Source organism: Melopsittacus undulatus, chromosome 3 (genome assembly GCF_012275295.1).
Source record: "Melopsittacus undulatus isolate bMelUnd1 chromosome 3, bMelUnd1.mat.Z, whole genome shotgun sequence".
Taxonomy (NCBI): domain Eukaryota; kingdom Metazoa; phylum Chordata; class Aves; order Psittaciformes; family Psittaculidae; genus Melopsittacus; species Melopsittacus undulatus.
This window is the reverse complement of record NC_047529.1, coordinates 68655165-68667871: the sequence shown is the minus strand read 5'-3', so window position 1 is coordinate 68667871 and position 12707 is coordinate 68655165. Positions and strand designations below refer to the sequence as shown.

Here is a 12707-nt window from a genome sequence, read left to right as displayed (position 1 = left end):
TCTCAAAAGAACATGCAGATAGTAAGGGAGAAGATTTAATTTTTAAACCATTATGTGAGATTGTTTGAAACTGGTCAGTCACAAGAGATGATTGATTTTCTGGTGTAAAAATTTAAAATAGCAAAGATTTGTATGTATATATGTACATGCTATGTATGTTCCCCTCTCAGCAACACCAGAAAAAAGTGCAATGTTTCTTAGTGTCAGCTTAACCAGGAACATTGAATGGCTAATGGAGTAAATAATGATCTACTAAATCCATTAGAGCTGTCACATCAAAGCTGTAGCAGCCAAGCAAAGGCAGCTGTAGTAATTTAGTTAGTAAGAAGACAACAAAGTGTAATTCATTCACTGGTCTTCTGTGGTGAATGGTGTGCTGTGGGAATGAAACTCTTCATCCTCCCTATTTGGAAGCAACATTTTGCACACACTCCACTCAGGGCTAAATGATTTTACAAATATAAGACTTGCAAATTAGCCTTACTACTGTAAGCAGATTTTCAGTACCTCTGGAAGCATAAGAGTATAGTGCTCTAAGTCTTTGTTAGGATGGATGTATACTTTTTGATGTGGTGAGGTATTTTTATTAAAGTCAAGCTCCAGGGAAAGAGTGGGAATTTGATTGCTTTGGGCAAGGCAAAAGCTCTAAAAGATCCCATTCTGCCTTTGTGCTATGTTACAGCAAATGTAGCCTATTTCTTTGTTTTCAAGCTCTAGCCTGCCTGCTGCAGCTCCCTGGGGGAGAGTAGGTTGAAACCCGCTGTGTGCACTCATTCCACTATTAGTCTCTCTACTGGCCTATAAAAAATTAAGTTCTTGCTGCTATTAATGAAATTGTAGCTCCCCAAACTACAAATGGACAGAACTTTATAGACCCTGTTTCCATTCAGAATACTTTCAGATAGAAAAGCTATGGGCACCAGAACTTTTGTTGCTAGTAGTGAGTACTACCACCTAGACACCTTTCTGAGGAAGCTCTGTTCACATTTGTTCCTGGCTTGAAGCAGAGGGAACGTTTCCACTGGAGTTATATCAGTATTTTTCATGATACATCTGGACTTTGGGGTTGGTTGAAGCCTTACCTGGTTTGCTTCAGGCAGGATAGCCGAGGTTTGAAGAGCTTACTCGTACTTCCATGTCCCTACTCTCCTTTGCTTCTAGTAGTGTGTGGTTTCATAGCCAGAGTCCCAGGCTGCAGTCACCAGCTATGACTATCTGACACTATGCAGACTCAGGAATGTGGGGTTTTAATAATAGCCCCAACTTGTTCTAAAGTGCTTTTCATTTATCAGAAAACAGAAACACAGGTGAAAGGAGAGGGTGGTTATGCAAACCTCAGGGATGCTTTTCAGGGAAGTTGTTTTGGACTCTGAAGTCTCAATATTGTTTTTACAGGAACTGGACTGTTGAATCTCTGAAGGGAATAGAAAGGCTGATTTTAAAATGAGAGTAAGTTTGCCAGATACAAGTATCTTGATAATCAGCATTGATTAGAAAGAGACTACAGTGCAGACTGAAGTACATGACAATTTAACAGCTCATTAAAATATGTTATTAAAATTAAAGTACTAAAACTCCATTGGAAAATTATTTTATTAAATATCTTCCTTTGAACATTTTAGTAAATATTTATACTTAGTGAGCTAAGTACTATATGACCACTGATTTTTAGAGATAGCATGCAAGTACAGGCTTTCATCTTTGTGTTGCAAAAATTATGTCTGTTTTAATACTGATGTAATTATTTTATGGGTAATTGAGTTTAATATTCTGCAGGCTTAATTTAACCAGTGTCAGGATAGTAAAAAATGTCAAACTTTAATTGTGAAAAATTAACTTCTCAAGGCACCTAGTCTGTTGGTGTTTCTTGCTGCTATCTGTGTTTCCTACCCACAGCCTTCCCATCTTTGCTCCACCTAACTAGAAATCACACATTGCCTTATTTTATTCTCCTAAAGCTAAATGCACACATCAGCAATGGGATTAGGACACTATGGACTGGGTCTTGTGAGAGTACAGGAAGAGCTGGTAGCATCTCGCTGCAGTTCAGCTGTTCAAAAGCAACATTTCTGTTGTAAAAAATCACAGTGCCAGGACATGTCTTCTTTATGACAGACCAATGAAACACATGGGGAAAGTTTATGCTCTGGTCTCTTTGAGGGAACTCTAAGCCAGCAGCCTACACCTCTGCAGGCTGCGAGTGCAGTGAAGCAACATTCTGTGAATGTGATGCTCCGCCCTCTGCTCTCTCTCCTGGGGCTCTGAAAAGTGCGGGGTCTTTCCACACAGGGAGAAAATAGTGGGAAGAGGCAACAGTAGGGTCTCAGATACATCCCTGGTTAATGCCCTTACAGAGCTAAGGGAGTTAAAGATGCTCAGTATTGCCAGATGGAGATCCCAGCTCTGGGAAGCTGCTTGGTGTTCTCCAGTAGCTGCATGAGGTGCAATGACGAACAAAACACCTTGGGATTTGCTCCTTCTTTGGTGAATGTGAATAGTTCCATTTCAGAACTCCCTTTGGTGAACCATAAAGAACATGAACATGCTTAGGCTCATGACTCCTCTTGGTTCTCCTTTGCTGGTTGTGTATCTGTACCTGCTCACTGTCGTTATAGTTTCAATTTCACCCTTCTGCTTTTGTTACCGAGTAACAGCATCTTTTCAGCATGTGGTTCTGTGAGCTTTTCAGGGGAGTGATGGGCAGAGCGCTGGAGCCACCTATAAAAATCCTGTTAACCCTGTAACTGCAGCTAGGCAAACCAAATAGAAGAACCCTTGTACATCAAGTCTCAGCTCTTCCAAGTCCTAATGTAGACAATACATCACTCTCGACACTCACAGAAAATCATCACATAGGATGGAATGATTTTCTACTGTTTTAAAGCCAACCTAGAGGTGTGAAAAACTTATGAGTCAATGAACACTAGGACATGTGGTCTGTAATACTTATGAATATAACAAAGAAGCTGCCTCTTCAGGATTAATAAAGTCACTTTTCCTTATAAAAAGCAACAAGAATTTAAACAGAGGCTGAAGCATGAACAGCTTTGAACAGCTTTGATGAAGATAATTAGGGTTGTATTTCTTAGAGGTGGAAGATCAATAAAAATGATCTGTGTATTTATTGAGTGGACTCTCAGTTGAGTGCATGCCAAAGGGAGAATTGCACGTGAAATGAGTGAAATTTGTGGTACTGTGTTTGCACTTGCTAATTTGTCACATTTTTTTTATAGAGATAGATGCCAAACCTGTCCGTAAAAATTGAAGGGTTTTTTCCTTTGAACATAGTTGTTTCCTTTCCTCTTGGTTAAGCAGTTAGGAGCAAGAGCCCTCGGTACAGCCTAGGGTACAGATAGTTTGGATTCTCTTTTCTGGTCAGGAGTTGGAGAATGCTGGTAAATTTTCTTTATTAATAGGTACCACTGAAATTCTCCTGCTCTTGTTCAGGCTGCTTCAAAACTATGCTTTATTCTGAACAAGAAGGAAAGTGCCCTTTAGTGAATGCAATATGAGAACAAACTCTGACTTTTATGGGTCAAATATTGCTCATTTTATTCATGCTCAATGGGATGAGTCATCCAGAAACAGTGAGAAAAATCTGACCCTGGGTAGCTGGTGCTGAGGGCAAAACTGCTTCAAGGATCTTCTTGTGGGGATTTTCTTTCCATGACATTCACCTGTGGGCCTCTCTGTGGATCTCATAGGAGGTGGGCAGAATATCCAAATTGCTTGGCTTGTCTTCATGCAAGGGTCAAACCCCTGTGGTGGCTTACTGAAGCTGCCCTCAATGTGCTGGTTTCCTGCAGTAGAGAGGGCTCCCTGGCTCTTGTTGCATTTGGGCCTCCAGGGATGTGAGGAGGACTGCAACAGGAGGAGCCCTGTTTGCCTACACATGAATCTACTATCCTATAAGAATGCCAAGACAATTCTTACAAACTCAGGTTCTGGGAAGGTAATGGGACAAACCATAGCAAATATCCAAGGAGGGGGAGTCCAGGAATAAACATCATACACAAGCCCATGACCATGCACTGTTTCTGAGTTACAGGGCTTTTGTGGAGTAATTTTTTTTTTTTTTTCTCCAGCTCCTAGTGACCTATGCATAAGAGGGCATGGCATTAGTACAGTTTCACAGTTTCTGGTTAGCTCCATTGGACACACAGTAATGGCACAGGGGGCAGCATGCTGTGATCTCAGTAGGGGAAGATGCTTAAACATGTTTCCATTTCTGCACAGGGTGATGTGCTCAACACTCTGTCCTTATCCTGCAACTTAATTTAGGCAGCCTTCTTAGACCTAGTCGATCAAAGCACAGGTTTTCAGTTAAACATACACTTCAGTAAACATACCTTATGTGAAAATAATTAACACTGCAAAGAAAATGAATACAACTAAATAAATTATAAACAGCTAAACCAGTGCCTGGTGCTGTTCAAAAGCGGCTTTTGGTATTCTTTTCACTGCTGCAGTAAGTCTGACTCATGTGCGTAAACCCAAACAAAAGGTCAAAGATGTTGGATTTGGAACTGTGGTTTCACTTGCTCTTTCCATTATAGTGACTGCTGCATGCAAAAAGCTCTGTTGCCACATGCAGAGCATGAGCTGGATAGATGAGAATCAGAAGTGTTAAAAAAAAATAACCATAAACCTATTAGGAAAGGAATAAATCAGAAACGGCATAAGTAATTTTTAAAAAATTTCCATTATGATTGAAATGAGTTAAAGTACTTGACATTTAAGGTTTGGCTTTATATGGAAAAAGATAAATCTTAGAGCTCTTGCTTTTTTGACGGTTTTGTGCTGGCAAAAATCAGACCTGCAACCTAATTAGGTATGATCAAGACAAGATGCCTTCTTTACACAGAGCCTTTTGAAGGGAATTTACTTTCATAGAAATTCAGCAGCTGAACTGCTTGGAGGATTTGTGTTCCAGACTGACCAAACCTGCAGATTTTTGTTGATTGAGACACATTAAAGAGAGAAGAGCCATTACAAAGCCTAGTGAGTTGCTCTGCCACTTGATAGAGGATTTCTACAGAAATTCACGCTGCCTTTGTGACCACTGCTAGCCCTGGGCTCCTGGAACACCCTCTGGGCACAGGAGAGCTGGACTCACTTGCTCTCAGTGGGTGCACCTTCCAGGTGTAGGAAGGAAGGGATGGCTAAAAGCCATACAAGTGTTTTATACTATTTGCAGCCACTCTCATAGCTTGGGTTTGGAGAGAGAAGCTGGGTCATGCTTTCTTCTTTGCCTGACATTGAGCCTATGATTTTCAGCCTCTTCATATCTTCCCCACAAGTTGTTAGTTTATTTGAGTTTAGTGAGAGAATCCAGCATGCATCTGTGGTGTTCAGGAGATATTTGACTGGAAGAAAAAAAAAAGAAGAAACGACACTTCTCACCATCAGAAATAGGTTACATTTCCCTACTGCTTAATCAGAGTATGATTAAAGTTATTAAGCAAAATTCTCCTCCCCACAACTTTAAAATAGATCTCTCTTCTTGCCAAAGAGCATAAACTGAACAACTGGCTAACCCCCAAATAATGCCCATAAAGAATTATATCTTTTTTATTGACACTAATTATAGATACATTATGTCCTTCATATTACTTTTGGAGCCTGCAGCAGCCTTAATAGAACTGGGATTTCAGCTGAGCTCTGTTGTAGGAGAAAGCAGGCTATTGTTATTCTGGCTGAATGGCTGCACCAAGGGATCGTGCCTTTATGTGAAAGGAGAACCATTTCACCAGCCCCTGAAACAGAGTCACCTCTGATCTGGGGAAACAGCACCCATACGGCAACTGATGACAACATAATAGTGGAGAAAGGAGCACTAGGAAAAGGACACTGGGTCAAAATTCTATTCTTTCAGGAGATCTTTCATCTCCCTGCAAAGCAGCCAGGTTCCCGGTTCCTTGGATCTTCTTTCAGAGACTGCTCAGCTTGCCAGCTGCAATGAATTCAGTGGGTGTTTCTGAGAGATGAAAAGGGTAATGTTTTCCTTCAAGGATTCAAACTCATAGGCTGAGGCATCAATGCCTAGTGCTTGGACTCCAAAGACATTTGTTTGTTAGGAGAAAAGCTTGGTCTTGGTTCAAAAAATAGGAAAAAAAAAGAATGGAGGATATTTGGAAGTGCTTAGCAGCACCCTGTAGCAGACAGACGGTTAGACTGGGAGTCAGCCAGCCTGGGCTTGCGCTCCAATCCTGCTGAATGATCCTCTGTGCCACCTTAGTCAAGCCTTTTGTCTTGTTCGCATTGCTGTCCCTAGCTCTCCTTGCTAAACTGTCAAGGAGCATGCAGCAAAAGGGAGTTACATAGGAGCAATGTATTATTGCTGTTTAGTCATGGGCCTGATTTTGAGCCATGCTTCCTATCAGCATCCGTGAAGCATTCACTCCAAGGGCAGTCACCAAATTCAGCTCTAAGCTGCTGGGAAGGAAAAAGAACATATTACTGAGATATTTGCTGTTCTACCCTGTATTATAAAATATTTCTCTCAGTGGTCTCATGTGTCCTGACATGAAGAATGTCATTCTCCATCTTAGGCATCCACTGTATTTATATTTAATATTGTTGTTTTTATAAAACTCTTTTTGTACCTATAATGAGAAATAAATAAAGGACTCATGTTAGGGAAGATGGTGTTGTAGCTGCTTAGCATTTTAGGAAAGTTGGAGGGAAAAGATACTGAACCAATTGTTATGACTGCTTTGATGTGATCACAGCAGTTGCTAATATGGATTGTCAAACCAGAGATGAGCTTATGAAAGGATATAAATATGGTTTTTACTGAACAAAGTAACAGTCCAAAAAAGGTAGTTTCAAAGACAAGAAGCTCTTTAATTGCAGCCTTCAGGAGCATTGTTTGATCACTGTAAATAGGCTGCTTTATTCTGGGTTCTGCTAAAATGTGGGGATTTTTGCATTATGTTGCATACATGTTTCTCAAATCAAAAAGATTACTTGATTTACATTTTCAGCATCTTAAACTTCGTGGCTTGAGTGAGACAAACACAGTTACTGTTGGACAACAAATAAAGGTACTATAAGGTCCATTTAAATTTTATTTTTCACTATAAGGTTCGTGTGGGTCCACATCACAAAGCTGAACTAGAATCTTTCGGGGTCACATTGTCACACAGAGGGTATTTCCACAGTGTTTTAAGACTAATTATCATGGCTTTTAAAGGAAAAAGAATTTTTATTGTCCCTTTTGAAACCATGCAGTTTCCATCCCTCGTTTTTATCAGCACAAATATTTGCTGCAAATGCCTAGATGACAAATCACACAGGTAACATTTTTCTTGTCTGAATGTAATCTTCATTGTACTATTCCAGGCAAATCGCCAAGGAAGGGCTAAAATCAGGGCTAAAGCAATCTGGTTGCAGACAAATATGTAATTACAATCAATACTGTATGTGCAATTGGAGCCCCAAAAATTAATCTATTCTTGCATGGATGGCAGAGTTTGTTTTTTTTTTAACCTGGTATATTAAAAATGAGGCTTCTGCAATCAGTCTCAGTCTGTAAATCATCCTCCTCCCAGCATCTCACCCTCATGATCTTTCAACCTCTTGGTCTATTTTAAATGAAGCTGATAAATGAGGAGGTAATTAAAGACCCACAAGTTGCCCACGAATATGGTCATCTAGGTAGATTTCTACATACATATACACACATTTATCTGTATATACGCTCACATATATGTTTTACCACTGATAAGCTATTGAAGGTTGGTCTCTGATTTCCTTAACTGGATGGAAAATATGGTGGCATACCTCTGTTACTCAGTGGTTACATAAGCAATTTATCCAACTTTTCTTCTGCTATGAAAGGTACAGTCCTGTGACCATGAGTCCTGCGATTCTTGGGTACTCTCCACCTCTACTCTGCTAAAAGCTTTCCTTGCTTCTAGAAGACCTAAAATGTCCTTCCTAAATGCTTAATACCCTTTCCCTTCTCGATGATGCAAAAAAAAAAAAAAAGGTCTTTCTTCCTTTTTAATTCATGAATGGGTTCCCTTTCCTTGGTATTACTACAGAGCATTATCTTAGCCAGTAGATTATGTACCCATGTGATAGTTTACTTCTTTGATAGTAAGACAACCCACTCACTTAATTTTGGGGAGTTTTAATTTATTTATTTATTTTAGTTAAAGCCATAAAATGTTTTAATTTTCATCTCACTTTTTCCTTGAACTGATACTTTTAGATGAATGATTCGCTTGTTTTCCACATCAATGTTACGTTTTGTTCTGCTGAAAGACCCTGAGAGTTAAGGTGCTATGACAGCCCTGTCTGTCTGTTCTGCGTGCACTCTTCTGTGGCTTGCAGTGTGGTATTTATAATCCATCTTTTTTTCTGAATGTATTATCTTGGCCCTTGATGTTGCAGACAGAGCCTGCAGCTCCATGTAATGCTTTTTGTAGACTCCAGCTTGCACTCCATATGCTTGTCTGCCTCAGGTACTTTCTCTCTTTTACGAGTGGAAATTCCATTTTCTTGTGTATTTTAGCCTGTTCTTGTAGCATTTTAGATTCTCTGCCATCTCTACAATGCTAGGCCACTGTTTACACTGCATAGGTTGTTATAAGCATTTCTCATGGTTTGCATATTTTGATTGCTTTGTCAAAGGCTAATTTTTGTGTCATCCAATCATCTATTTTTTAGTGATTGGCAGAGCTAGTCTCTTCTCATAATATTTCCAGATTAGATGTTCAGACTGAGACCATCACTAACTGATGAATTTCACTTTTTCACAAGCTCTGTTTATACTTTTATTTTGTGATGGAGGGCAGGACTCCTCAAACCTCTGTCGTACAATTGGTAATTAAGCTATTGTGCCTGAGGAAAAGTAAATGTGATAAAAGTAGTAAGTCTTTCAGAACCAGCCATGATCAGAAAAAGGGCCCTCTTCTGACTCCCCTCTTTATTTCTTGGTGGCTCCACTCTGCTGCAGATATAGACTGAAGTAGTGCTTTAATATTCTTTAATTACATGAGCATTTTTTGAGAAATTCAGACTCATAACTGCTCCATTCTTCCCCTCAGGACCGTTGCTTGGGTTGGTCTACTCCAGCTACCATGTTATTTGGAAATCAGCCACGGCCAGCAAGGCCATGGAACCTGGGTATCACAGTGCCCATGCTCCTATGGAGTTTGCATGTGGATACACAGTGGGGCTCTGCTGCATCCTGGGGCATGCCTGCAAAGGCTGTCTAGCAGAGATGAAGGCAAATGTGCCTGGAGGCCATAATTAGTCAGTGCAGTTACTTTTATATGTTAAATGATTACTAAGGGTCTATTTTCAGGTGAGTTATTCTGGAGAATTTGGATCTAAATATACACAGAAGAAAAAACCCAACAACTCTAGAAGCCATGAGCTCCCATTTTGAGTAGGTTTTCACAAATATTTATTCAGAGGTGAGAATACTGAAATTATTTGCTCATCTTTCCATGTTTCTGTAATGCAGAGCTCATCATGCTGCATCCCCTAGGATCCCCTATATCTAATAATATCATGGCTGCTTGTGATCGCTACTGTGTCTGATGTGAGGAGGTGGTTCAGCACAAAAAGAATATTACCCTCTTTACGACTGCTCAATCTTTCTCTCTCCCTCTAATATGAAATAAGTATTGCACATACACTTTTCTGTCTGTCATAAAATATCCTGCGGAGTTCAGCTAAAGGAATGAGAGCTATGATAATTCCTCATGTGTTTATTAGAGCAACAGCCAGCCTACTGAGGGAAGCTGTAGCAATATCCAGTGGAGACATCTGACTTAATGCTGAATTACAGAGACTCAAGGGAGAGCAAACTCTGCACTATGCACTACCTTTACAATAAGAAAACCTTTGTTCTTTTTTAGTGAAAGGGCAGCAACTCTCTTGGTCTTCTGCTTGGTACCAGATTGGCTGAAAGTATGCATTAACAGCATGTTTCTTCACCTGGCTGTAGTTGATATATTTGTCTGGCACTATAATCCAGAATCCCTTTGTGCTAATCATTGAGTCAGTAGCCTGCTGGGGGAACTCAGAGCCTAAACTCAGCAGTCTTCATGATCCTACATAGGGTTCTCAGCAAGAGAAACGAGGCAGTGTTGTCACATCCAGCCTGCTGAAACCAGCTGCCACACAATATTTTAATGTTTTGGGGGGGTTTTGTTTTTTCTTTTTTTTTGTTTTTTTGTTTTTTTCTGATATTCCTTCTACACAGGGTTAAATACCTACATTGGTATGCATCTTCTTCAGGGTAGCAGCTGGGGATTTCCAAGTGTCCATCTCAACTGTGCAAGCATTGCACAACGGACAGGTTTGGCTGGCCATACCTTCACAGCAGAGCACCTTTAATCAGTTGCTCAGTGTTATTCCTGTTCATCCTTCTGTCCTGATACAGCCTTGTAGTTTTGAGGCTTTGGGTTTAGGCTAGAACCACAGCAATTTGTGCTCAGCTTGCACTTGCAGTGACCTCCCATGAGGTCGAGGTGGTAGCCAAACACTTGTCACCTGCAAGTGTTGCTGCGGAGTTGATAAATATATCCCAGGCTCACTAAGAGATGCTGATTAGCCCAGGCTGTGGTTGTGACTGGAACTGATCTTGAATGATCATTAGGAAAATTACTCAGCTAATAGTTACATTTCTGATATGACACCTGGGGGGGGGGGGGGGGGGGGGAAAGCCTTTTTTTTTTTTTTCCCCAGCAACTACAAGGAGAGCTGTGGAGGAAGGAATGGCACTTTCTGTGGGAAGTGAGTTCTGTGGGCAATGGCAGTATTTCAGTCCAGGCCACCTCAATTACTGATTGCTACTATATAGCCAGAGGTCAGGTGTTAAATATCTCTCATTGCCTAAGCCCATTCTGGTTACCTACGTTAAAACTGGAAAATATAAAAAAAAGCCAAATCCAGAAACTTTAAATTGAACAAGATGCAAGAAAGGGGCTATTGGGTGATTATGGGAAGGAAAATCCTCTCGGAGGAGATAAAGAGAATTTGTTTTTTCTAGATTTTTGTCAAAAATGTGACCAGAGAAGGGCAAAAATAACCTTTAAACCCTTTGGAGAAGGGAGAAATGGAAATTAAAAAAAAAAAGTATCTTAAGTAGCAAAACAATGTTAGTAGCAGAGCAAATGAATACACTTACCAGCGCATTGGGAGTGAAAATGAGAATAAGGTTTCTTACCACAGGAAAATGAAATTCTGAGATGGGATTCCAGAAAGGGTACTTCCACATCACTTTGGTAGAGAGCTTGGTAAGTTCTTAGAAAGAACTGCAAAGCACCAGAAGAACAGAAGCTAACATTAAAATCATCATGTCTGATGTTCTGTGTTCAATGCAGTTCTATCTACAAATGGAACACCACATGTTTGCTGTACTGTCTTTCTATAAAATTAATTAGTCCCATGCTTCAAAGCTTCTTCTAATCTCCTGCAGTGATCAGGAAGAATTTTCCTTCTTCTGCATAACTTGTCTTTTGTTTTGGTTTTGCTTTATTCTTATGCACTTCTGAAACACCAGAGATTGACCACAGCTGCAGTGGAGAAGGGGAGGGTTGCTTTTGTCAGGGCAGAGAAGGGAGGATTGCTTTTGTCAGGGCAAACTGCAGTTCCAGGTTTTGTGAGTAAGCTCTGAAATGCTTGGTTGAATTGCCTTCTTCCTAATCTCAAACTTCTGAGCATCACAGACAAAAAAGGAATTTTTTTGCTGCCAGGTTAGAATCAGTAGGCATTTTTTCAGCATGAGGCAGGGATTACCACTGTCAATTGCCCGGTCTTCCAGTTTCTTGTACTTTCTTTAGGTTTTCTGTTCCTATAGAAAGCTCAAATGCTAGTTGTACTTTGCTGTCTCCTGGGCTTTTCCTGGGGACCTTTAGAGTTTATGATTTTTTGTCTTCTTCTGTAGTCTGTTATTTCCTATGGGATATGTTATGCCCTATGCCATGCAGAGGCACCTTTCCTGTGCAAGCTCCACTACCTGGTGATTTCAGGAGGCAGCTCCTGATGATCTGAGTAATCCTATGCTCTACTTCATTCCATTTTTGTCTAGAAACTTGGAAGTGCAGGTTCTTCAGACCTTGTTCTCCTCATATGCACCTAAGATCAGTGGACACATAGATCTGTCCTAGAGATCACTGAAGTTGCAAGATTCTCTCAAGACACTAAAGAAAATAAAACATTGGGTTAGTTATATATAAGTTATTATATATAAGTATTGTTTCATATAACTTGTTTTAAGTATTTTTGCTTTCATTCAAAGAGGTAAAGTCACTTGAAAAAGTGAGAAAAAGCTGAATAATGCATTTCTTTCATTTTGTGTTTCTTTTCAGGTTCCATCTATGAAATGTTTGGACATGAATGCTGCTGGTCAACAGGAGAAATCATTAAAGTTACTGGCTTCAAAATTAATAAGCTTATAGCAAGTATCTGTGAGAATAATGAAGTCAGCCAGTTTTCAGCCAAAGTGGAATTGCCACTGAATTTTCCTGGTATAGTATTTCATGAATGCATGCTTTTAAGAAATTATAACCCTTAGTAGTCACCTTTGTTCATTTTATTAATTTGCTGTCCTGATTGATATTTGGTTTAGATTACAACTTGTCTGTCAATTATATAATTTTATTAGATGGCACAAGCCACAATCATCTTGCTTTTAAATTTCATCTCTTACAGTTCTTTTTCAAGCCTGAATAAATATTATTAAG

At 39.9% G+C, this 12707-nt stretch overlaps 1 protein-coding gene across 2 annotated transcripts in view; it reads left to right on the top strand.

Annotated features, from left to right (window-relative positions):
• The window catches only part of THEMIS (thymocyte selection associated), a 71454-nt gene that overhangs the window by 2381 nt on the left and 56366 nt on the right, over window positions 1–12707 (top strand). For both annotated transcript variants that reach the window (XM_031054067.2, XM_005154732.2), the window contains exon 2: window positions 12333–12491. In XM_031054067.2, coding sequence (XP_030909927.1) covers window positions 12333–12491 — 159 coding nt within the window. The remainder of the gene's footprint in view (window positions 1–12332; window positions 12492–12707) is intronic.